Source organism: Etheostoma spectabile, chromosome 23 (genome assembly GCF_008692095.1).
Source record: "Etheostoma spectabile isolate EspeVRDwgs_2016 chromosome 23, UIUC_Espe_1.0, whole genome shotgun sequence".
Lineage (NCBI taxonomy): Eukaryota > Metazoa > Chordata > Actinopteri > Perciformes > Percidae > Etheostoma > Etheostoma spectabile.
The window spans coordinates 21,555,841-21,578,893 of record NC_045755.1 but is presented as its reverse complement, the minus strand read 5'-3'; the positions used below and the strand labels follow the sequence as shown (position 1 = coordinate 21,578,893).

The window sequence follows — 23,053 nt, the reverse complement described above, 5'->3', positions numbered from 1 at the left end:
TTTTCCCTTATGACCTCATAAGGGACAAGATACCAGATCAGCCCATCATTTTCTTAAAGTCAGAGCAGGATACCCAGGGCTCGGATTACACCTGTCGCCATTTCTAGCCGCTGGGGGGGCATAGGCAGGCTGGGGGAAATCATATTAATTTAATTTTAATCTCAATCTGTTTATTGATCCCCAATGGGGAAATTACAATTTTTCACTCTGTGGCCACACTTTGTTAGTTATCACACACAATCCTGAACTACACACACACACATGCTCAGGTCCTATACATGCACTTATGGAGAGATGGCAGAGTGAGTGGGCTGCCAGCTGAACCAGCGCCCTGAGCGGTTGGGTGGGTATGGTGCCTTGCTCAAGAGCACCTGGCAGTGCCCAGGAGGTGAAGTGGCATCTCTCCAGCCACCAATTCACGCTCCGTACTTTTTGGTCCATACGGGGACTTGAACCAGTGACCCTCCGGTTCCCAACCCAACTCCCTACAGAATGAGCTACTGCCACCCTCAAAAAAAAAAAAATCATAAAGTGAAATGTTCACGCCTTTTAAAGTCATTACAGTTTGGTTAATAAATAAGAATGATTTTTTTTTTTTATGGCTTAGTCTAGAGTCTAGTTCAGCTAAATAAATAAATAAATTAAATATTTTGCATTATGTATGATATGTTGTACTGGATACTTTCATCTCTTTAAAAAAACCTTCAACTGAAACTGAAAAAGAAGAAATACCTCTTTGGTGGATCATTTGACATGCAGACTACAAAACAAACAAGAAAAAAACAACAAGCATATTTTAAGAACATCAACATTTATTTCACATGATATAAAACAGATGGGTTTTGAACCTTTTGCATATTGACCCTAATAATATTAATAATAATCTCTTATAGTTAGAATATCCGTTCTTCTTTTCAGTGTGTACATAAATTATGCTATGTTTTATTTTTTTATTTTCATTTTTATTTTTACAGTTTATACATCTCTTTTAAATGTCTTTTATGTCCTGGAGCTCCAAAGTCCAACTTATTGCTTCGTACATGTGCTATTGTTTCATTTATCACCACCTAGCACAGATTCAAACGCAAAAAGTCTAATCTGTGTCATGTCCTCAGCCTCTGTATAACTTCTGAATAATGTAAACCGAAAACAAAAAAACAAACAAACTGAAAAAGCAGACTGGAAATCAAAAAAACATTCACATACTGCGTGTGTCGCCAACAGACTTCAGGAGATTCAGACATAAATAATCACAACCTTGAAAAATACTGTCCAAAAGAATCAGCAGCATGAAGTGGCACCATGTTGAAGTAAAAATCTGCTTTATGTTCATATATATACTTTTTTTTTTATTTAATATATATTTATATATGTCTATCCAATGAAGGATATGTTGCAGGTGCAAAATGAAAATAGAGTGATAGCCTCTGGTGTCAAATAAAAACACCAAGAATCAAAATGGGAGTGGTTAAAATCCAAGAGCATCGGCGGTCACTTTGGGGTTAAAGTAAAGCACTGCATGTGTGTGAGTTTTGGTGCTTAGCCCGTCGGCGCTGAGACTTCTCAAGTGCTCCTAGATGCAGCTGTACACTCCCTCCAGCGACGTAGTCCCAGCGAATATCCCCTCCTCCAGATCAGTAGAAGATTCTAAGAATTATGTTAAAATGACTTTAATACTTAGTAAGGTATCAAAAGCTCGGCGCATTGATGTGTGTCTGTTGTGTGTATACATTTGGCAACACATATTTCTGGAAATACACTGCCCCTAAACAAGTCGTACATCTGGTCAAGATTGTGAAATGGTTTCAATTGATATTTTTTATAGTAGTTAAATGATGTGGCCAGTGACTACAGCAATAAACAAAACAAAGACACAGAAAACAGAACAAGAGAACAGGTTGACCCTTTTTGTGTTTCAGCCGAATGTATAAATGGCAAAAAACATTTTAACATGCTTGCATATATTATTATATATAGTGCGTAGTTTTGTTCTCCCCCATGAGGAATTCTAAGTAATGACAACAAAACTATTGGTGCGTCAACATGCTACTAGCCTTCCATGATCGCGCACCCCCGCAGCTAAATCCTCACATAGCCTACAGTGGTAAATGTTCTTCTGGAAAGCTGAATCTGCATCGCCTGAAACTCCACTTTCTGACAGTGGACTTGGGGTGTGAAGGCTCGCTTTTTTTTCTTTACACAACCACTTTGGTCTCTTTACTGTATTTCACACGATTTTCAATCCATCCATGTCACGTCTGTTCCAATCCAGCTGTCTAGACTGGCTCTGAAACTGCTCGTGTTTTACTCGGCCTACACAGCTGAGGCCATGTCTGTTTTCTTCAGATTTACACACACAACTACAGTAAAGCATGATTTATGCTTTGTTAAAACTACGCTGTGGCTACGTACAAAGGTACATGGAGATACCGACCCTGGTCCTCCTCCTCAACAAAATGAAATCCAGGAGAGGGTTCTTTTTCCTGCTGCAGATGTCCCATGGCACAGGGGAGACACTTTGCTTCTCTCACTCCAAAGTTGATAGCCGTCACTCTCTCACTCACTTTACCATACACTCCCGACACAAAAAACACACGCCGGCCCTGTTTTTAGATTGCCACAAATACAAACGCACAAGTTCAAACGTCAAGCCACTTAGACCACATTGAGCCTCCGCAGAACCATAAATCACACAATCATTTCTATTGTATTTCGTTTTGTTGACAAAAGCTACACTATAAGAGAGAGATTCTTAACAATCGCCATAGCAGCTGCAGGCAATGTAAAACGTCTCACACAGACACTAATTTTGGAATTGTGCTGGCCCGAGCAAAGCCAAGTTAACGAAGGGGCCTGTCTAATGTTAGGGAGACTGGCTGGGGTTCAAAGACTCCTTCAACGTGAGCTGGGAGAGAAATTCCCAATGTTCACTGCTTTTACCACCAACTCTACTGATGCTGTTCACGCCGTGTCTGGTGAGAAGGCTATTGGGGATTTATTCAGTATCTATAATGTCCTGCACAAGTTCACACAAAAGCCCAATCTTAATACCGATATTGGTTTGAACAGGACTGGACAGGGCACCTATTCCAATATCCAAGCCCAGCTTTAGAATTCTCAGTCTGGAGAAAATGGACCTTCAAATAGCCTTCCAGCTGCACAGAGCAGATGGAAGCTACAAACAGCCGCTAGAGCAGAGGAAAGTGCAACATTACCAGAAACTAAGAAAACCAGGAGATCACAGAGCAGCTGTTTTACAACTACATCGATGCAGTAACTGGAGAGATGGCGCGGCTCGTTGGAGAGTATGTTTGATGACCACAGACGTTTTAAAGGTCGGCGTGCGGGGCAGCAACACGCCGTTGCAAAGTCTATTCTGCCTAAGCTAAAGAAGAAGACATCTTGCAACTTCCAGGTTTCAACAAAAAAACTGCACAAAAATGGGATACTGGATTTTCACACGCGTATGTTATTTCCTGATTTCCATTAATAAACAAACCCCTTTCAAAAAATTTGGACACCAGGTTATTTTTTGAAAACCATTCTTTGTTCTCCTACATCTAAATGGTAGTGGGAATACAGCTAGTTTCTTGATTTTGTTTTTTAATTTCAAAACAAAAATCCGTTCCGGAATCCATTGCTTCACTCGACCCGGAGAGCATCTCCTTCCACTCGACTCAGTAATAGTGAAACCCCTGCTTACACTGACTGGACCCACGCACCCGACAGCATTCTCAAACACGCAGTTCCACACATCCAGATGATGGACACTGGAAACACTGCTCAGTAATATCCACAGGGCTCATGAGAAAATGCCAAGTCTCCTTACAGCATCTTGGGTTGCCCTAACTTTCAGTGAGTCTATGACCTGACCAAGAAATGCAACACAGAGTGGAAAGACACTTTACTGTGGAGATTCTATTTATCTGGAAAATGGCGGCTGCAGCTTTATAAGGCCCAACATGAGCCACCGAAGTGTAGTAAGTTAATCATCAGTTATTTTTCCTGAATTGTCTTACAGCTTTTAGAAGGTTCCAAATGTTGCGTCTTTTTCGTGTGTTTTGCCAATATAATAAAAGATATGGGAGCGAGTAGAATACCTGTTCATGGTGCTGATCATGCAGCTGTCACGATGTCGCTGTTTTTGTGACTTTGTTTTGCACTAATAACTGACTTAGGCCTTAGACTGCTTGCGTCTGAATTGTCTAATAGTGGAAGACTACACAACTTTACCATTCAGATGAATAGGCTTCCCTATTGGCTCACAATTCATTTATATTGACTGAATCAAATTTTAAGTATCATTAAAATACACAGTAAATATCATTTCAAGGTCTTTTTAACATATAAACCTACATAATATTGAACTATTCAATACAAATCCGTTGTTGAATTGAAAAGTGTGGAAAAAAATAATTAGATTGCCATGCCTTAGCTAAAAAAATCCAAATGCCTGGCCAGTTACTTTCCCCTGGCCTGGAGACTCATATGGAAATCAGAAAAAACTCTCAAAACTCCTTCTGGGGTTTTGCCAGTAAATTTCAGCTCAAACTATAACTTTTTTTTATGACCATTTCACAATCTTATTTTTAATGCAGAAATGTTTTGAGACAAATCTGACTCCATATGTTGGTGTTTTGCTCAGGGACATATCAACATGGACAGATCTAACAGGTGCTAAAGATACAGTACATCTGCACTATCTCTGTCTGCAAGTGATGGCGGCCCGTCTGTGTGTTGTCAGTCAGTTGGCAGGGCTATCATCCTCTCAGTCTCCTTGTGGGCATGTAACAGTAGTATCAAAATAGTCCTGTTGTAAACGCAGGAAGCCGTGGAGCATGCTCTGTGCAGGCAGGCTACATTTGGGCTTTATGGGACGCCAGTGTGGATGTCGAGGCCGGCAACGCTCACGTGTCTCTGCTCACCAAGGTGAACGTCTGCGCTGCAGGGAGGACAAGAGAAGGGCAATGGAGTGGTTAGTAAACGTTGTTCTACAGTTTTGCTGTAATCCATTTGCAAATATGTTTTGTTTGTTGCAAAAACAATAAAATATTGACTGTATAGATACCACAGTAGGGCTGCACGTTATGAGGAAAATATCGCAATTTTACGATATAAATTGCGATAAATAAACATAACATAAACTGCTTGTTGACTTGAAAACAAATAAAAGCAAATCATTTACAACATTTCATTGAACAAAGTGCTAAATGGCAGCACAAAAAAGAATGACAGTTACATTTTAAAGTGCAGTTTTCTACTGATATTTTCTTTCAACTAACCAAAAATCTCTGAGTGCCTTTCGCATGAGTATATTGTGCAAGTTGATATCGTGATGACGATTAAAAACAAAAAATAACGACATAGTGTGAAGGCCACAGTGATAGAATCTGAGATAAAATACACAGGGACAGACAAAGAAGATTAGTGAGCCATACAGAACTTAATAATAAAACATAATACATAAAACAAACCAAACAAGGATAACAGTATAGTCATAAAAGCTCAGTTTTGGGGTTTGACGGCAGTTAGCCGAGAGATGCCTACAATTTGAGACAAAAATGAAATCCCGCTGAAACCATCCAGGAACTCATTTAAAAGTACCTTGAGTAGATTGCATTGTACCTAGTTTTTTTCCTTTTTCCATCAGGGTGTCTCTTTAAAATGAGTCCCACAAGTGGAACAGTGGCATAAAATGCCCATGGCTGCCACAGAGAGCGGCCACATCTTTTCCTTTAGGTGTCCGACCTGCTCCAATTTAAGTTTTTAGAATGGTTCTGTTATGCTCACTACATATTTGAACATCAAAATAAAACACAGCTGTAGTAACTCTTTGATATTAATGAACGTCCGTTACATTCAAGCCGTTGCCAAATGAGGTACTGCAAAGCTAAAAAAGACTCCACCAGAACAGAATTGTTATTATTACTTAGAATTCCTCATATGGGGGAGACAGAAACTACGCACTACAGCTTTAAAGCCTGATGGAGCATATGCTCCAACTCCAACTTAAACTTGCAGAACTAAAATTAAATTTAAAAAAAAAGGATTCTTAATGCAACAATCACTGAGTCTCTGTCTTCCCAGATTGCATTTTTGAAAAGTTGCAGTTTCATTGTTAATACACTGGAGTGTGCTGTCAGTTCAGTTAACGAATTTTGCCGACTTGTTCTATCAGACGCAATAGATACGTAAATACATAAGTTGTTTGTTTTGTATTTGTACATGCAGTTGAGATTTTGAGATGCAGTGTCATTCTGCACCCAACAATAATGAAGATAAACAGAGACACAGTACACAACTGTACTGCCGCATGTAGGAATGATTTGAGATCAGGGGGGGGGGGGGGGGGGGGGGGGGTGTACGCCCCTGTCAGGTGGAGTAAATGTATTCTATGATATTCATGGTTGTACCTAGGGCTGCACAATATATTGTTTTTTATCGTCATCACAATGTCAAATGGTACAATAAACACTTCAGTGGTGTCTTTTGTATTTTAATAGAATTTTAATATATTTCATTTGATGTTCAAATGGTTCAATAAAACAATGTTTTATTTCTTTTGTTTTAAATTCAAAAAGCAGTTTTTTTTTTTTTTTTAAAGATCATTTTGTAGGGCTTTATTTTTACAGGACCGCTGAAGACATGGAAAGGAGGGGAATGACATGCAGCAAAGGGCCGCAGGTCAGAGTCAAACCCGCGGCCGCTGTGTCAAGGAGTAAACCTCTGCATATGGGCACCCGCTCTACCAACCGAGCCAACCGGGCCACGAAGTTTGTTGTATTTTAGCAGAATACTGAAAGCAAAAGAAAGGCAGAACTGAGTACACATTAGTATCTGTTCATCGGTCTGCCTCTAGCAGTGGTGCATACGTATCTTGTAGTAAGTCTGGGCCTTAACTCCCACAGTCCAGGCAAAGACTGAGACTCCAGAGGTTGCAACAAGTTCCAAATGAATAAATAAATTTCATACAATGCCTCAGGGGGAGCATGGGTGAAGAAAGAGAAGAGGAGACCAGCGGCAGGGATTTAACTCACTTCAGTCCCTGATTTTTTTCTTGTGTTCACAATATAAAGGAGGAGACTTACAATAGCGGATTAGGGCCACATAGGAAAAAAAGTTTTTCAGTTCTTCACTCAGACTTCTAGGATTAAAGTCAGAAATGTTTGGGGGCTTTTTGCCTTTACAGGACAGTTAGGTGAGACAGGGAAGACATGCATGATATTGTCACCAGTGGAATTCGAACCCTAGACCTCTGCATCAAGGCCTAAACCGTAAAGTTCATGAACACCTGCTCTACCACTGATCCAACCTGGCCATTACATTTGATTTGATTTAAAGGCTTTAGTGCATAACTTTTGGATATTATTGAACATCCATTACATTCAAGCCATTGCCAAATGAGTTGCTACAGAGCAAATTAAGCCAATTAGCTCCACACAACTCGTATACTCAAATCATTTTTAAAATGTATTCATTTACCCATCTAATTCTATTATCTGTAAATAAATATTTCCCTATATTCTTTCAAACTCTTATTCTTTACTGTCAGATATATTAATTTAGTGGAACATAAAAAAACTAGTATTTTGCCCATATTTTCCCACACTGTTGTTTTTGTCATTTGTACTTTCACACAGAAATGCAAATATTACTCAGCGATAAAGACATCAACCAAACACGGCGGCGATCTCCCAACTGTACAGACTGAAACTTTATTACGCCTTTTAACCCTGACAAAGACAGCGTTTACCAGCACATCTTTCCGTCCTTACCTTTTACAATAAAAGCCCTAAACACAGAACTTACGCTGCATACTGTTTACCAGAGGGAATTCAGAACTGTTGCAGAACTGAAATCAAATTAAATAATCAAAATATATTTAATTATTAATGCTAAAAGCAAATATCACTGTCTTCCCAGATTGCATTTTTGCAAGAATGTCAAAGCGTCTTTGAATGCAAGTTAATGTCAATACTGTATTGAAATTGGGGAGCGAGTGCAACAGAAAGTATTTGGGCCAGCATGAAATGTGGTCTCAGGTCTGACTGAAACAGGTGTGTCACTTACAAGCCAACATGTTGTTGTTGTTGTTGTTGTGTTTCTTGTCGTCTGCTGTTAGCTCCAGCTTCTCCTCTCTTGCGCGCTGTTGCGTCGTGTCTGGTTCGTCCTCCCTCGGCTCCGGGCTCGGCGTTTCAGGCTCAGGAGTCTGGAAGCTGCAATGAGCCAAAGCAGAATGGGTCTCTGACGCAAGAATACTAGTGATAAAACAAGCAAAAGAATATGCTATCCTGTATTTTGCAATCCTTGAAATCCCTTTAGCCTTGTTCCACACTCATTTCTTTCAATTATTTTTTTAGTTTTGGGGCCACAGTAGCTCAGTCTGTAGGGTCTTGACTTGCAAACCGTAGGGTTGCTGGTTCTATTCCCTCTACGGACAAAGTACGGAGTGTGGACCGGTAGCTGGAGAGGTGTTTCTTCAGGCACTCCTGAAGTGTCCTTGAGAAGGCGACCGAACCACAAACTCCTCGGGGCGCCTGTGGTGGGCATCCCCCTCACTCTGCCACCTATCCATTAGTGCATGTATTGGGTCCTGTGTGTGTGTTTGTGTTTCGGGCCTGTGTAAAAATGTAATTTGCAACCTGGGGATCAATAAAGTATGTCTTCGCCTTGTGGCTCCAAAAACATCTCATACTCACACTCATTGAGCACACACACACCCACACACACACACACCCACACCCACACCCACACACACCCCTACCTGTTGTCAGTGGTGGTGTTTGTTGGTGAGCTAGTCAGATCTTGCTCTCTGCTTTCGTCATCCTCAAACGAGTGAAGGTTTACTATCTCCACACGCTGAGGCTCCACGCCCAGGTCCACAATCACCACCCTCTGGCTTTCACACAGCTGAAAAAATGGAAAGGAATGGATATATATATTGGCAAATAAGGAAATATGAAGGATGACAAAATAAATAAATGAATAAAAGAAAGAATGACTGAGTGAATACGTAATCAAGTAATAATACAATTAACATTTTGTGTACGTGTTTGTCTGTGCTGTGGACTGAGGGGGATGTGGAGAGCAGCCCAGACCCACCTATCAATCGGTTACATGGTTACAGCCACAGGATAAAGCCCTTAAATCCAAGCTGGCTCCTTCCACATTCCCATAAATCTTCTGTTATTTTCCCAGATTACAAGCACAGATGTTCCACCCACAATAGCTGATTATGTGCTGTGTGGATCACATCAGAGAGAGCTGTGTACAGTGGCGCTGTGTGTTAGAGTTCCTTTGGTTCTCCTCCACCTGCTGCCCCTGCAGACTGCACTGTACCAGTTTACTATAAGCAGCGATGGAAGAAGTAGTCAGAACCTTTACTTTAGCGGTGATGCATCCTCTGCAAGCGGATGTGTGTCGGTGAGCTCTAGGCAATCCTCAGCGGTGATGACTTAATACTAGCAACTACATTGCTCTAGATGTAGAGTTTATTCCTGAACCAGTGAACAAGTATTTACTACATGAACCTGATTAATTGGTGCTGAAATTTAACTGTTGTCGGACGTTTTACGTCGGCTTATGCAGTCCTCTCACGTGGGGAAGATGGCGGCTGAACAAGATAAACAAGATAAGCTAACGTTGAAATCCCTGATGAAGGCTATCCGTGAATCGAAAGAGGAGCTCACTGGGCATATAAATCAAAAAACTGATTACATCCAACAATCGCTTACAAAAATTGAACAGTCAATGTCAACGCTGGCTGAACAGGTACAGGAAATGGAAATCAGAATCGGAACTAACGAAGACAACCTCTCTGACGCTCAAGCTCGCATACTCAAAATGGAGAAGGAAATAACTTTCCTGAAGGAGAAATCAGACGACTTGGAAAACCGGAGCAGGAGATCAAATGTCAAAATTATAAACATCCCAGAAAAGTCCGAAGGTACCGACATGATTGGTTACGTGGAACGACTGATCCCGCGGCTTCTCGGGGAGGAACACTTCCTAACCCCGGTTACCATCGAGAGGGCACACCGCCTGGGGCGAGCGTCGGAGCGGACCAGACCCATCCTCGTGAAATTTTTGAACTTCAGGGATAAAGACAAAGTACTTCGTTTGGCTAGGGAAAAGAAGACGATACAATTGGATAATAATCGAATCTCATTTTTCCCAGATTACAGCATCGAGGTGCAACGCAAAATGCTCGCTTTCAACGAGGTGAAGAAAAAACTACGAGAGAAAAATATTGAATACGCCACCCGCTACCCTGCTAAACTGAGGATCCGACATGGAGGTGGATTTAAACTTTTTTCAACCCCATCTGAAGTGGAGACCTTTCTGTCCACTGTTCAGGAGGAGGGATAGAACTTTTTTTTCTTTGCAAGACGTCCGCGCACCATGACTATTAACGGTAAAACAAAGTTACATAAGTTAATTCATAAGTACTGGCGGGCCTTCAAAGGTTACGGCCTGCGTGCCACCATTGTGTTAATATTGTTAATACAGTTCTTTAAGGTTTTCTGCTGGAGCAATTATATCGTTCCTTTTTTTTTTTTTTTTTTTTGAAAAAAAGTTCTCTGCTGGGGATGCCACAACTGTTTAGAAGCGGGAACTATCCCACAGTTTGGTTTTTCTCCTTTTCGGGGATTATAGTGTGGGTTTTTTTTTTTTTTTTTCATTTTATTGTATTGGGATTTGTGGGACACTCTCTCTATGGGGTTCATTCTGTGAATATTGAAAGCAGTAAGTTTATGGCAAAGGGTCAGAGTTTTTTTATGTGCAAGTTAGGTGCATTTATGTTGTCACTTAACTAGAATATTTCTTCCATATTACTAAAATTGAGTAGGACAGGACTACTAAACTGTATTCATTGATGTTTAGAGGGATTAACAACCCTATTAAAAGGAAGAAAGTTTTAACATACTTTAAGAAACAAAGCACAGACATTGCCTTTATTCAAGAGACCCATCTCACAGATATAGAACATTTAAAGTTGCGCAGAGACTGGGTTGGTCATGTATTTTATTCTTCCTTTTCATCCAAGGCTAGAGGTGTAGCCTTGCTTGTCAATAAAAATCTCGGATTTAGGCTAAATTATATGGAAAATGACAAATTCGGCAGATTAATTTTGGTGGACTGTGTAATAAATACAAACAGGGTAATACTTGTATCTTTGTATGGCCCAAATTTGGACAACCCAGAATTCTTTAATGACTTAATTCTAAAGCTGGCAGCGATTGAAGCTCCATGTATACTGGGAGGCGACTATAACCTGGTTCTTAATCCATTAATGGATCGTTCCTCTCCTAAACTCGCTACACTGTCCAGATCTGCGGTTGCTCTGACTCGGGGTATGAAGGAATTAGGATTGGGGGATGTCTGGCGTTTACGTAATCCATCTAGCAAAGATTACTCATTCTACTCCAATGTTCACAACACTTTCAAGAATAGATATGTTTTTAACTCGTACCACTTTTGTCACAAATTAAAACTTGTTCTTATTTAGCAGCTACGATTTCAGATCATAACCCCATACAGATGAAGTTAGAATTGCATCAACTGTTTTCTCTTCTCCTAGATGGAGATTCAGAGAATATCTTCTTAGAGATCCAGAATTTGTCACTTTCATGAATACCAAAATAGATATGTATCTAGAAGTAAATTTAAATACCTCCTCACACTCAAATATATGGGAAGCGCTCAAAGCTTATATGAGGGGGCATATTATTTCATATATTTCATATAAATGCAAACAAAAAAGGGAACAGCTTTCTCAAATAGAAAAAGACTTTGGAAATTGATCATTCAAGAACAAAACGCCCAGAATTACTTAGTGCTTTAAAACAAAAACGGATTTTATATGACAACCTATGTACAAGTAAAGCTGAGGCAGCAATGGCTAGAACTAAATATCATTACTACGAATTCGGCAATAAACAAGCAAGCTACTGGCGTGGCAGATAAAAAAAGAAGACAATGAAAAATTTATTCAGAGTATCAAAACAGATGATGGTAGACATTTAGAAAATACAAAAGACATAAATTTGGAATTTAGAAAATATTATCAATCGTTATATAAATCGAACTTCACAAAGACAGTGTAGATATAAAACAATTTTTGAATCAGTTACATTTACCCAAGATTAATATAACCGACAAAGACATACTGGACGGTGAGGTAAGTGAGGAAGAGGTCCGCCTTGCTGTTAAAGCATTACAAAATAATAAAGCCTCAGGCCCAGATGGCTTCCCAATTGAATATTTTAAAACTTTTTCAAATAAATTATTAACTCCCCTTACAAGTATGATTAAGGAGGCATTCCAAAAGACAGTACTTCCTCAATCTTAGAACTTGCAACAAAACATTGCTTCCAAAGCCGGGAAAAGATGTACAAAGTGCGGTAATTATAGACCCTTGAGCCTTCTCAACTCCGACTATAAGATCTTGTCTAAATTAATAGCATCCCGACTGGAAAAAATAATCCCAAAAATTATTCATGCAGACCAAACAGGCTTTGTTAAGAACCGACAGGGAGCGGACAATATTCGGAGGTTGTTTCATGTTATTGATGTTGCTAAAAGACAGAGGTACCCCTAGTAATACTTTCTATGGATGCTGAGAAGGCGTTCGACAGAATTGAACCTGATTTCTTTTTGAGACCCTGAGAGCTATGAATTTTGGTGAAACTTTTATTAGATATGTAAGAACACTTTTAATAGCCCTAGATCACAGATCTTGACTAATGGGGTTCGTCGGACGCTTTCTCGCTCTCTCGAGGTTGTAGGCAGGGCTGCCCAAGTTCTCCTAGCCTATTCTCCATTGCTATAGAACCATTAGCAATTGCTATCCGCTCTGATTCATCCATTACAGGTATAAATGTAGGTACAGAAGAACATAAAGTGGCGTTATATGCAGACGATCTGTTAGCATTTATATCTCAACCGTCTAAATCCTTTCCACCTTTACTGGCATGCCTTGGGACATACAGTGCAGTCTCTGGCTACAAAATCAATAACTCCAAAAGTGTAGCGTTTCCACTCAATATTACAGAACAGGAGACACAATGCTGCCTGGTTCATTTAAATGGTGTATAGAAGGTTTTACATACCTTGGTGTTAATATTTGTTCCTCGTATGATCAAATTTTCCGAAAAGAATTACCTACCATTACTTAATAAACCAAAACAGAGCTGGACCGATGGATGGATCTCCCACTATCTTTAATTGGCAGAGTTAATTCAATTAAATGTCTATATTACCTAAATTTATTTACTTATTTCAATGTATCCCCTTAAAAGTCCCAATGACATTTTTTAAGGATTTGGATAAAGCAATATCTCTATTTTTATGGCAAAGAAGGTCCCAAGAGTTAAGCTTCTTACTCTACAGGCTCCCTAGCTAAAGGTGGATTAAATCTTCCAAATTTCAGAATGTACTACTTAGCCTCCCAGTTCCGTACTTTATGGATGTGGATTTATTCTAATGGTAACGATGTGAGGTGGGTCTCGATAGAACAACAAGAATTAAAATCCATTTCATTAGCAATCATCCCCTTTTTGAGTTCAAAAAAGCAACTTTCTACAATTACATCAAATCCTTTAATCTTAGCTACCTACAATGCATGGCTTCAGTTACACACTCTCTTGAACATTAAGATACAACTGTTGGTTAACACACCACTTAAAAAACCCCAGCATCCCCCAGCCTTTAGCAGATGGTATTCTACAAACTTGGGTCAGAAAGGGTATTAGGTCAGTTGGCGACCTTTATACCAATAATGTCTTGCCAGCTTGATCAATTATCTGAATTATTTGACTTGCACAGGCACATCTTTTCAAATATTTGCAGATCAGACATTGGATTAAGAACCAAACAGTAGAAATATTTCCAAATAAACCAGAGGAAACTCTGCTTGAATCATGTTTATTGGATCCCAAACGTACTACTACAAAAGGACTTACTTCATCTGTTTATAAAATGTTCTTGACTATTCACCAGCTTATGACAAGCACTCAAAACAATCTAAATGGGAGTTGGACTTAAAGTGCAACTATGATGACAAAAGCTGGAACAGATTACTAAATTCTTCTCAAACTATATTAACATCAACAAAACATAGACAAATTCAATTTAATATTCTTCACCGCATATATATACCCCATATAGGCTGAATAAGCTGATGCTAGTATCTCTGACAAATGCCAGAGATGTAAGATGTCTGTAGGGGATTCTTCATATGCTTTGGAATTGTGTGCATTTGCAAATCTACTGGAATAATGTAATTCAGGCAACTTCATCAGTTTGTGGGATACCTTTAGAACCTGACCCTAGGATATGGATACTTGGAGATGTTATGTCTTTGAAATTAAATTCCTGTAAGAAATACTTTATTTTAATAGCATCATCTGCAGCAAAAAAGGTGTATACTTAAAAATTGGAAATCTATGGAGCCTCCAAACCAAAAACACTGGATCAACGAACTGTTGTCGTACTGCACGCCTGAAAAGATTCTCCATTCAATACGGGGGACATTGGCTGAGTACGACCAGATATGGACTCCCTCCTGGACATTCTTACCAGCCTAGATCTGAGAGATGATCTGGAGTGATCTATACGGTCTTGTTTATTTCCTCTATATTTCTGTTGTATCCTTTACTCCTTTATCTGACCTTTTAAGCATATGGATAGTGCTAAATATATGTTATTAGTGTGTTGCTACGCATAGAGAGAGTGGGTGGGTGGTGTATTTTCTTTTTTTTTCTTTTTTTTTGTGGGTGGGGGGGAGGGAGTGGAAAAGGAAAAAAAAAAAAAAAAAAGAAAAGAATATGTATCCTTGATGTAGATTCTGTATGGACACATATTTGAATAAACATATATATACTAAGAACCTTTACTTTAGTAAAGTACTAATAAAATAAACTACAATTTGTTGTCGCAAAGGCATGGAGGACACCCACCACACCCCCCGGGGCTTGGGGGATTGTTGTCGGCCGAAGGAGGCGAGGACGGAGGCTGCCTGCCCGGCTAAGGGAACTAGCACACAGATCAACAATCCCAAGCCTCTTACTCTCCAACAACAGATTGATAACACACAAAATGGATGAGCTACAAATACACACAGAACTGCTGCGTTATGATTTTTGCAAAAGCCTGGCTGAACACACTTATCAATAGAAGCTAATAGCTAGCAGCTAACACCTAGCTATCTCTAGCAGTTAACCAGGTAAGCAAGCTACCCACCGACAAGATCGAGACAGGGTAGGTGAATTAAAACAATGTCTGACTTGAAAACCCATCTTGATGTTACATAAAGGCCCTGTTAATGTTGTACAGACATATTAATTGCATTGTGTGTTTGTTAAGAGGCACAAAGCCACTCTAAAACTTGCCCTGTTACCTGTGGTTTTAGCTCAGTGGAAGCTCGTACATGTAGCTGCAGCTGCTCCGTGTTGTCTGCACCCATTCAGGTTGGGTTTTTTCAGTCGAAAGTACTCGCATATTTATAGAGATCTAAATTAACATAAAAATTGGTCGGAATTCTCCTTTAAAAGTGTCAAAACAGTTGTGTGTTTAATGGTCTCATCAGCTCAGCTGGACTTGTAGGTCGTAATATTGTTTCTAGGTTACTTTCTAATAAAACATGAGATTTTATAAACTACATATGTTTTGTGAAGAAATCTGAATGTGTAAAGTAACTAGTAACTAAAGTAAAGTGTAACTAAAGCTGTCAGATGAATGTAGTGGAGTAACTAAAGTAACTAGTAACTAAAGCTGTCAGATGGATGTAATGGAATAAGTAAAGTACATTATTTCTCTGTGAGATGTAGCTGAGTAGAAGTAGAAAGTGGCAGAAAAAGAAAAGACTCAAGTAAAGTGCCTCAACATTTGGACTTAAGTACAGTACTGGAGTAAATGTACTTAGTTCCATTCCACCTCTGACTACTAGCTAATGTCCATGGGGACAGATGGCATGCCTGTGTACACTTTATGTATCTATTTCAAATGACCAACATGCTGAGCATTAGTTTGGGATGTTAATGGAGTTAGCCTGTTGCATGTAGGGCTTGGCAATATATCAATATTATATCAATTTTGTGATATGAGGCTGGATAATGTCTTAGATTTTGGATATTGTAACATTACAGTAAAGTGATGTCATTTTCTGAACTTCCAGACTGTTCTAGCTGATCTATAATTTGCCTTTACCCCCTTAGTTACTAAATGCAAGTTGCTGATGATTATATAATGAAAATATTTTGTGAAAGCAACAATAGTAAACCCTGCAATATCTTAGCAATATTAATATTGAGGTATTGGGTCAACAATATTGTGATATTTGATTTTCTTTGTGTTGCCGAGCCCTAGTTGAAAGCTATCATTGACTATTATATTCTCCCTTATTTTGGTGTTATTTAGGTTTGAGTAGAGAGAATCAAGAGGACTACAGCGTAATGTTCACACTGTTTACTGTCAGAACAACAAGCCTTATATTGACAACATGGTACATTATTCCATTTCAATCACATGGCAGCAGTAGTAGCCTGGAACTGCCCGAGATACCATTAATATGTTTAATCCCAGACCACTTACTTGAACATTACAGCGCACTCATCATTTATGGTATTTGACTGAGCTGTGTAAAAGCCCCTGCAATCCTATTTATTGCAAGTCCAACACTCCAAAACCCCAGTTAATCTGCTTTATCAGCTCTGTGTAGTTGTGTTCTGATCAGATTTGATTGATGGTGACATGAACACACACACTGTGGTTAAGCCATTGGAATACATTATATTGCCGACTTGTGTCTGCAGGCACTGGAAGACAGGACGTGAAATTGGGACTTTTGTTCAATTCCTATTAGTATGTAAAGTATTATGCTGGGATTTTCATTGATTGATTTGACCGTGCAGTTGGCATTAATTAGAGCTGCATGATATGAGAAAAATATTCTAAATGTGATAACGCTGTTAAATATTGCGATACTATTGCAACTAACGATATTACTTATAAATGAACAGTTATTAAAGGGGAACGATTATATAGCAGTTTTAGGTTCATTCTTTCTATGTTGTGTTTGGACATGGATATGTTTACATGCTTTAATGTTTAAAAAAACATTTTATTTTTCCTGCATGCATGGCTGCTGCACCTGTGTTCACCCTCTGTATGAGACACTATGTAGGAGCGCCTGTCTCTTTAACCCCCCCTCCCGAAAAAGCCCAGTCTGCTCTGATTAGCAGGACTTTTTATCGTGAAAAATCACCAATAATGGCTTTTGAACCAAATACTACACACGCGTACATGTCCCAGCAGTAATTTGAACCCAAAATTAGGGAGAAAGGGAGGGCCCACCAAGATTACAGCTATCCACCGTTAGCATGCAGCTACCTAATATTTAGCAGTATGCTAACATTAGATTGTAATGGAAAAAAGCAACACTTTCTACCGTCAACAATCAAAAATAAAGGCTTCTGAACTACCTAGTCAGACATGTTTCAGCAGTAATGTGACCCCGGGGAGAATTTAACAACATTGGCAGCCAAGTTGACAGTGTTTCCTGACGTTAGCCATGCAGCTACTTTAGTTAGCAGTTGACATTAATTTAATACAGCAAAAATGTCTAAAGTCAAATCGCGGATAAAGACTTTTAAACCAAATGCTAATAACAGAAAATGTTTAGGACTAATGTGACCTTGAATTGGGGCGAACTTAACCACACTGGCAGCCAAGGTGACATTTTACTGCCGTTAGCAAGTAGCTACATGCGACAATGTTACCACCACAATAGTAGCTTAATAAAAACACTCCAGTCATGCCTACCTGGAGCAGATGGCCAATCATAGAAGGCTGACTTAGAGTTGCGCAACACTCAGCCGAGAGTAGAAAAAAACAGTTGAAACAGGAGTGTTCAGAACAGTTGGAAATCTGAACGTTTTAGCTTTATGTTTTAAAAAGGCTGAATTAGTCAACATGATTGAAATTTCTTATGACATGGCAAAGATTCCGGTTTTTGATAAAAAACAACAGATAATCATCATCTTGGGACATAAATTACACATAATTTATTAGAAAGATAAACCATGCTTTATCATCCTATGAATACATTTTAATCATTGTTTTCTAAATGTCCATTTAGGGCTGCACGATTATGGCCAAAATGATAATCACAATTATTTTGATCAAAATTTTGATCGCGATTATTCTCACGATTATTTGTTGATTTTAATCAAAACAATTTTTTGTTGTCACATAGGCTATTTATAACTGCGAGAGGGAGTGTGATGAACGCTACTCACAGAGAGACGGGTCCAGAACAGGTCGAATGGCGGATAAACACGTGCTGTGTATGAAACGTATGTATCGTCACTGCGCTGCATTTTTATGAACTATGATATTCTGGTCATGGGTCACATCTCTGGCCCAGGTCCAGCAGCTCCGTCTCACATGCTGTTACTCTACCAACTGAAGTTAGTTGCATTCAATAACTTCTGTGTTCTTCGCCGTGGCGGCCGCGATAGCAGTTACCAGCGGAAACACTGGTACAAATACAGGTTTGCCCCCTCATACTTAACAATATCCAGCTGTGTTAATAAAAAATTAAAACTGTGGACAAATGTCAGAAGTGTGGACTGACGGCCGCTGTGGCCGGGCTGTGCGAAGAGTAAGAGGAGAGAGAGTCGAGGAGAAATCCAACACAGGCACGGCTTTACAGACAAAATGGGTCATGTAACGCAAAATTAAACAATATCCATATAAACAACATTGCAGCGGATGCGAGGACATTAGCACCGGTGCGTCCTAGAGAAGCTAACAGCTAACAGACGCTACTAACACCGACTAGCATTGGTCTCTGCTGTTGTCTGAAAAACACAGCCAGGACAAAGTGTTGCGTTAACTGGTAAACCTTGAGACTGACGTATGACCGACTGCTATCTGTTGAGTTTTCCTCCCGTTACTCTGTCCTCTGGGACTGTCTACATCTAGAAACTAAAAGCATAATATGTCCCCTTTAAAGTGTACTCAGTTTTTTTGATGCTTTCAGTATTCTGCTAAAATACAACAAACTGCTTGCTGAATTTAAAACCAACATTATTTTAATAACAGAATGAGTAAATTAACTTAGTTACATTCCATCGCTGGATCATGGCCTACATAGCATGTTTATGCGGAAAATGTCCCCCCTGCAGCGCAGTCCTTGACTACAATACCTCACTGTCTGTGCTGTTGGCCTCCTTCACGCTCTGCAGGGCCCCGTGACCGTCCCCGTCACGCTGCACCTCATCTTTCACCTCCTCCACCCTCTGCACCTCCTGGAGACGGAAATAGAATGTCATGAGCTGTTTTACAGTCATCATCACAAATGTCCAGTGTGCATTACAGTACATCTATGGGTCATATAACCACGCCATTATTTAATCACTGAGTATCCTGATGAAAAAATGAAATCAACAATGCAAAATTGTATAATTAGAACTTTGGACATATAAGGGTTGCAACTTTTGAGTATGAATGGATTACATTTGTTCTCTGAAATGGTTAAAATGTAGATCAGAGTTTTCCAAAGCCCAAGATGACGTCCTCAAATGTCTTTGTTTTGTCCACAGCTCAAAGATATACAGTTTACTGTCACAGAGGAGAGAAGAAACTAGAACATATTCACATTTGGAAGCTGGTACTATTCCTCATTCAAAAATGACTCAGATTCATCCGATTCATCGATTTATTGATTATCAAAATAATTGGTGAGCTCTATTTTATATATACGGTACATATGCATTTGATGATGTATTTGATAATGTAATACTGCATCTACAGTTCATTTAAATGTCTGCAGTTCTTATCTAATGAAATTAATTAATTCATTAAAATATGGTAAACATGTATTTGCACTTTATGTTTTAGTTTTTGTATTTTGCATAAAATTTGGATTTGTTGGATGAAAACTGGTTGCCAGGACGGCGTTAACTTCACAACTACTGAAAAAAATAATATCCCATGAACCTGTGGGGCAGGCTGAGCCTTAGCAGCCGTCCTGCTCCGCTCCATGTGAGCCGCCTTTAGCTGCTGCAAGGCCGCCTCCAGCTCCACAGGGTCTGCACACGCCCCCTCCGCCTGGAGCCGACTCTGCGCACGCACGCACACACACACACACACACACACACACACACACACACACACACACACACACACACACACACACACACACACACACACACACACACACACTTAAATTAATTGATGGTTTGAAAAGGTTTAAAAGAATGTTTTTTTTATGAACGTGAAGCTTTGCAAAAAATATGATGAGATTGATAAGAAAATATTCTTTCTCATGCAGTATATATGGTACCTGGCAAAAAAAACAAAGTATACATTTATTTTCCAGTAAAAGGTTCAGATACAGATGATTACAGATAATACAGATACTATTAGATAAATCTACAAATATCTAGCCACATTTTATGGATATGTGTATATATTTCCAGAACAGATGGAATAACAGTGTGTGTGGTGTATGTGTGTGTGTTTGATATGTGTGTGTGAGATGTGTGTGTGTGTGTGATGTGTGAGTTTGTGTGTGGGTGTAATACATGTGTGTATGATGTGTGTGAGAGTAATGTGTGTGTTTGTGTGTGGGTGTGATATGTGTGTGTGATGTCTGTGTGAGCAATGTGTGTGTGTGTGTGATGTGTGTGTTTGTGTGTGGGTGTGATATGTGATGTTTGTGTGTGTGTGTGTGTGTGTGTGTGTGTGTGTGTGTGTCTGTGTGTGTGACATCACCTGCTGGATAATAGAAGGGCTGTCTTTGCTGAAGGAGGGCGAGCGGGATGGCGTTTCTCTCTTCTTCTCTCGAAGCGACGAGGCCTGCTGGTTCCTCCTCATCCTCTCCAGCTGCTCCTCCACACTCATCCTAGTTCTCCCCACCTCCCGCTCCCCAGACCCTGTCTGGTCCACGGCACTCCTGGGACGGTCCTGTACAGGACAACAACCAGTCTTACACTCTTTTTCATTAAAGCCTAAATGTCAACTCTCGTCCAAACCAAAGCTATCTCGCAAAGTAACCGCTGAATTAGCATGACCTAGAGCAGAGTTTCTCAAATGGAGGTACGAGTCCCCCTAGGGGTACTTTGGAGGACTGTGGGGGTACGTGAAATATTTAGCAAAATGTTTTTCAGTTACAAGGCTGTAGTTAGTTCTACTGTCTTTCTTTCTCAACGTTTGTTGCTTTTTTCAAAGGTTTTGTTGTTGTTTTGGAAGTTTGTCACCTTTTTTGAAGGTCTTTTTGTCTATTTTTCCTTCAAATTTTTTTTGTCTCTTTTTCAACTTTTTTTTCTGCTTTTTTCCAATTTTTTGTCACTTGTATTTTAGCCAACTAATGTTGTCTTCCTTCTTTCTACTGTTTTTTTCAAAGTTTTTAATAACTATTTTCTACCTATTCTTGCCTTAAATCCTTCTTTCTACCGTCTTTTTCCAAGGTTTTGTCATTAAAAAAATAAAATGTTTTTGTCACCTATTTTTCATCAGCATTTAAATGTTTTCCAAGTAGTAACTCTATCGCTGACATCGCTTTATTTTATTTTTTTATATAGACTTTTTTTTTTTTTTACATACTTTTAAATACTAAAAACCCTGAGAGTAGGCCCACTATGTGAAACTACAGAAATAGGGCATTCACGTCATTGTTATTTTCTTTGTGATACTTTATAATAACCGTCACTAACAAGTGGTAAATTGATAAAGTGCCCATATTATGAAAAAAATCCCTTTTTCTGGGATTTGGGCTGTTATTTTGTGTGTCTGGTGCTTCCAAACACATACAAACTTGTAAAAAAAACTGTCTGTGCTGTTTTGAGTGAGATCAGTTTTCTGAATGTCCTCTGCCTTCATGAGCTGTTCATCATCTGCACGGCTTTCTACATCACTAGCCGAGACAAGGTGGCTAACCTTAGCATGTATGCTAATCCTGCCTTGTACTGACCAAACGTTTCAGTACTGACTGAAAGAGTTATCTGGCTGATGGGATCTTAACTAGCTACTGGGAAGGTGCAACTCCCAACAAAGATAGTATAGAAGTGAGAGATCTCACTCCAAATGAATGTTACTTGATGCTTTCTTAACCATTAACTAATTATTATCAGCATTAGTTCCAACCTATATAACAGCCATCCAAATAATATTTACAGATGGTTTACAAATCAATATTTAACCAGTGACAAAGTATTAACTATCTATCTACATGTATAAACTAATGAAATAGAAATCACAAATGATATTACTAATAAACAATTGTTTTGTCTCCGTTGATGTTGAGGGCAAAACTCACTGATCTGGATTCAGGCTTCTTGGTCTTCCTCAGGGTGACATAGGAGGCAATAGTGGAGGACTCGGGAGGACTCCTACAAGGACTCATGGGGGATTTGGTCCTGGGAGGAATGATGCCCACCGGGTGGGGGGGCACTGTTGGATAGACGACAGGATATGCCATCACTTACACATCAGCAAACAAACACAGCAGTCAGGCTAAATGCTCATGCCCTGGCACCAACTTTACATGCTCCATTTCACAAAAGATACAAAACATGTTCAGGGAATGTTAACAAAAATAGAAGATGTAATGTAGAAGCCAGATCTCCTTTGTTTGCCGCTTTACCTCTCCTTGTTTGTTTCCATAACTCACTCGCGGGGAAGGCAAAATGCTGCCGCACAGTGACTTCAGGGAGGCATAAGGAAGTTCTAGTTGCGTTGATTCTCTAAACGTCCGAGCAAAGTAACGGCGGGGAGGAGGGGGACGCAGCGGGAATGGGGGATGTGCTAGAAAGACTGCAGTCTGTATTGAAGTTACTGTTTGCATATGCCTATTTCTATCTTAAGGGCGTGAAACACTTACACTTTGATGCTAATGTGTAGCAGTTGCTCCATTAATCTGTTGTGTTTAAAGAGCACCTATTATGCTTCCCTCTGTCTTTTAGTTGTTTTCTGTTTATGTAAGATGTAAAAAAAACAACAAAAAAACACATTTCACTCCAAATGGAGCTTTCTCTCCCAAAGAAAA

At 39.5% G+C, this 23,053-nt stretch overlaps 1 protein-coding gene across 1 annotated transcript in view; it reads right to left on the bottom strand.

Moving 5' to 3' along the window:
• Positions 1-794: 794 nt before the first annotated feature.
• Positions 795-23,053, bottom strand: part of LOC116673236 (pleckstrin homology domain-containing family A member 5-like) — a 256,614-nt gene continuing 234,355 nt past the window's right edge. Inside the window, 7 exon segments of the mRNA XM_032505424.1 lie at positions 795-4,942; positions 8,071-8,216; positions 8,765-8,910; positions 19,212-19,313; positions 20,005-20,127; positions 20,782-20,973; positions 22,325-22,458. Coding sequence (XP_032361315.1) covers positions 4,908-4,942; positions 8,071-8,216; positions 8,765-8,910; positions 19,212-19,313; positions 20,005-20,127; positions 20,782-20,973; positions 22,325-22,458 — 878 coding nt within the window. The 3' untranslated portion in view covers positions 795-4,907.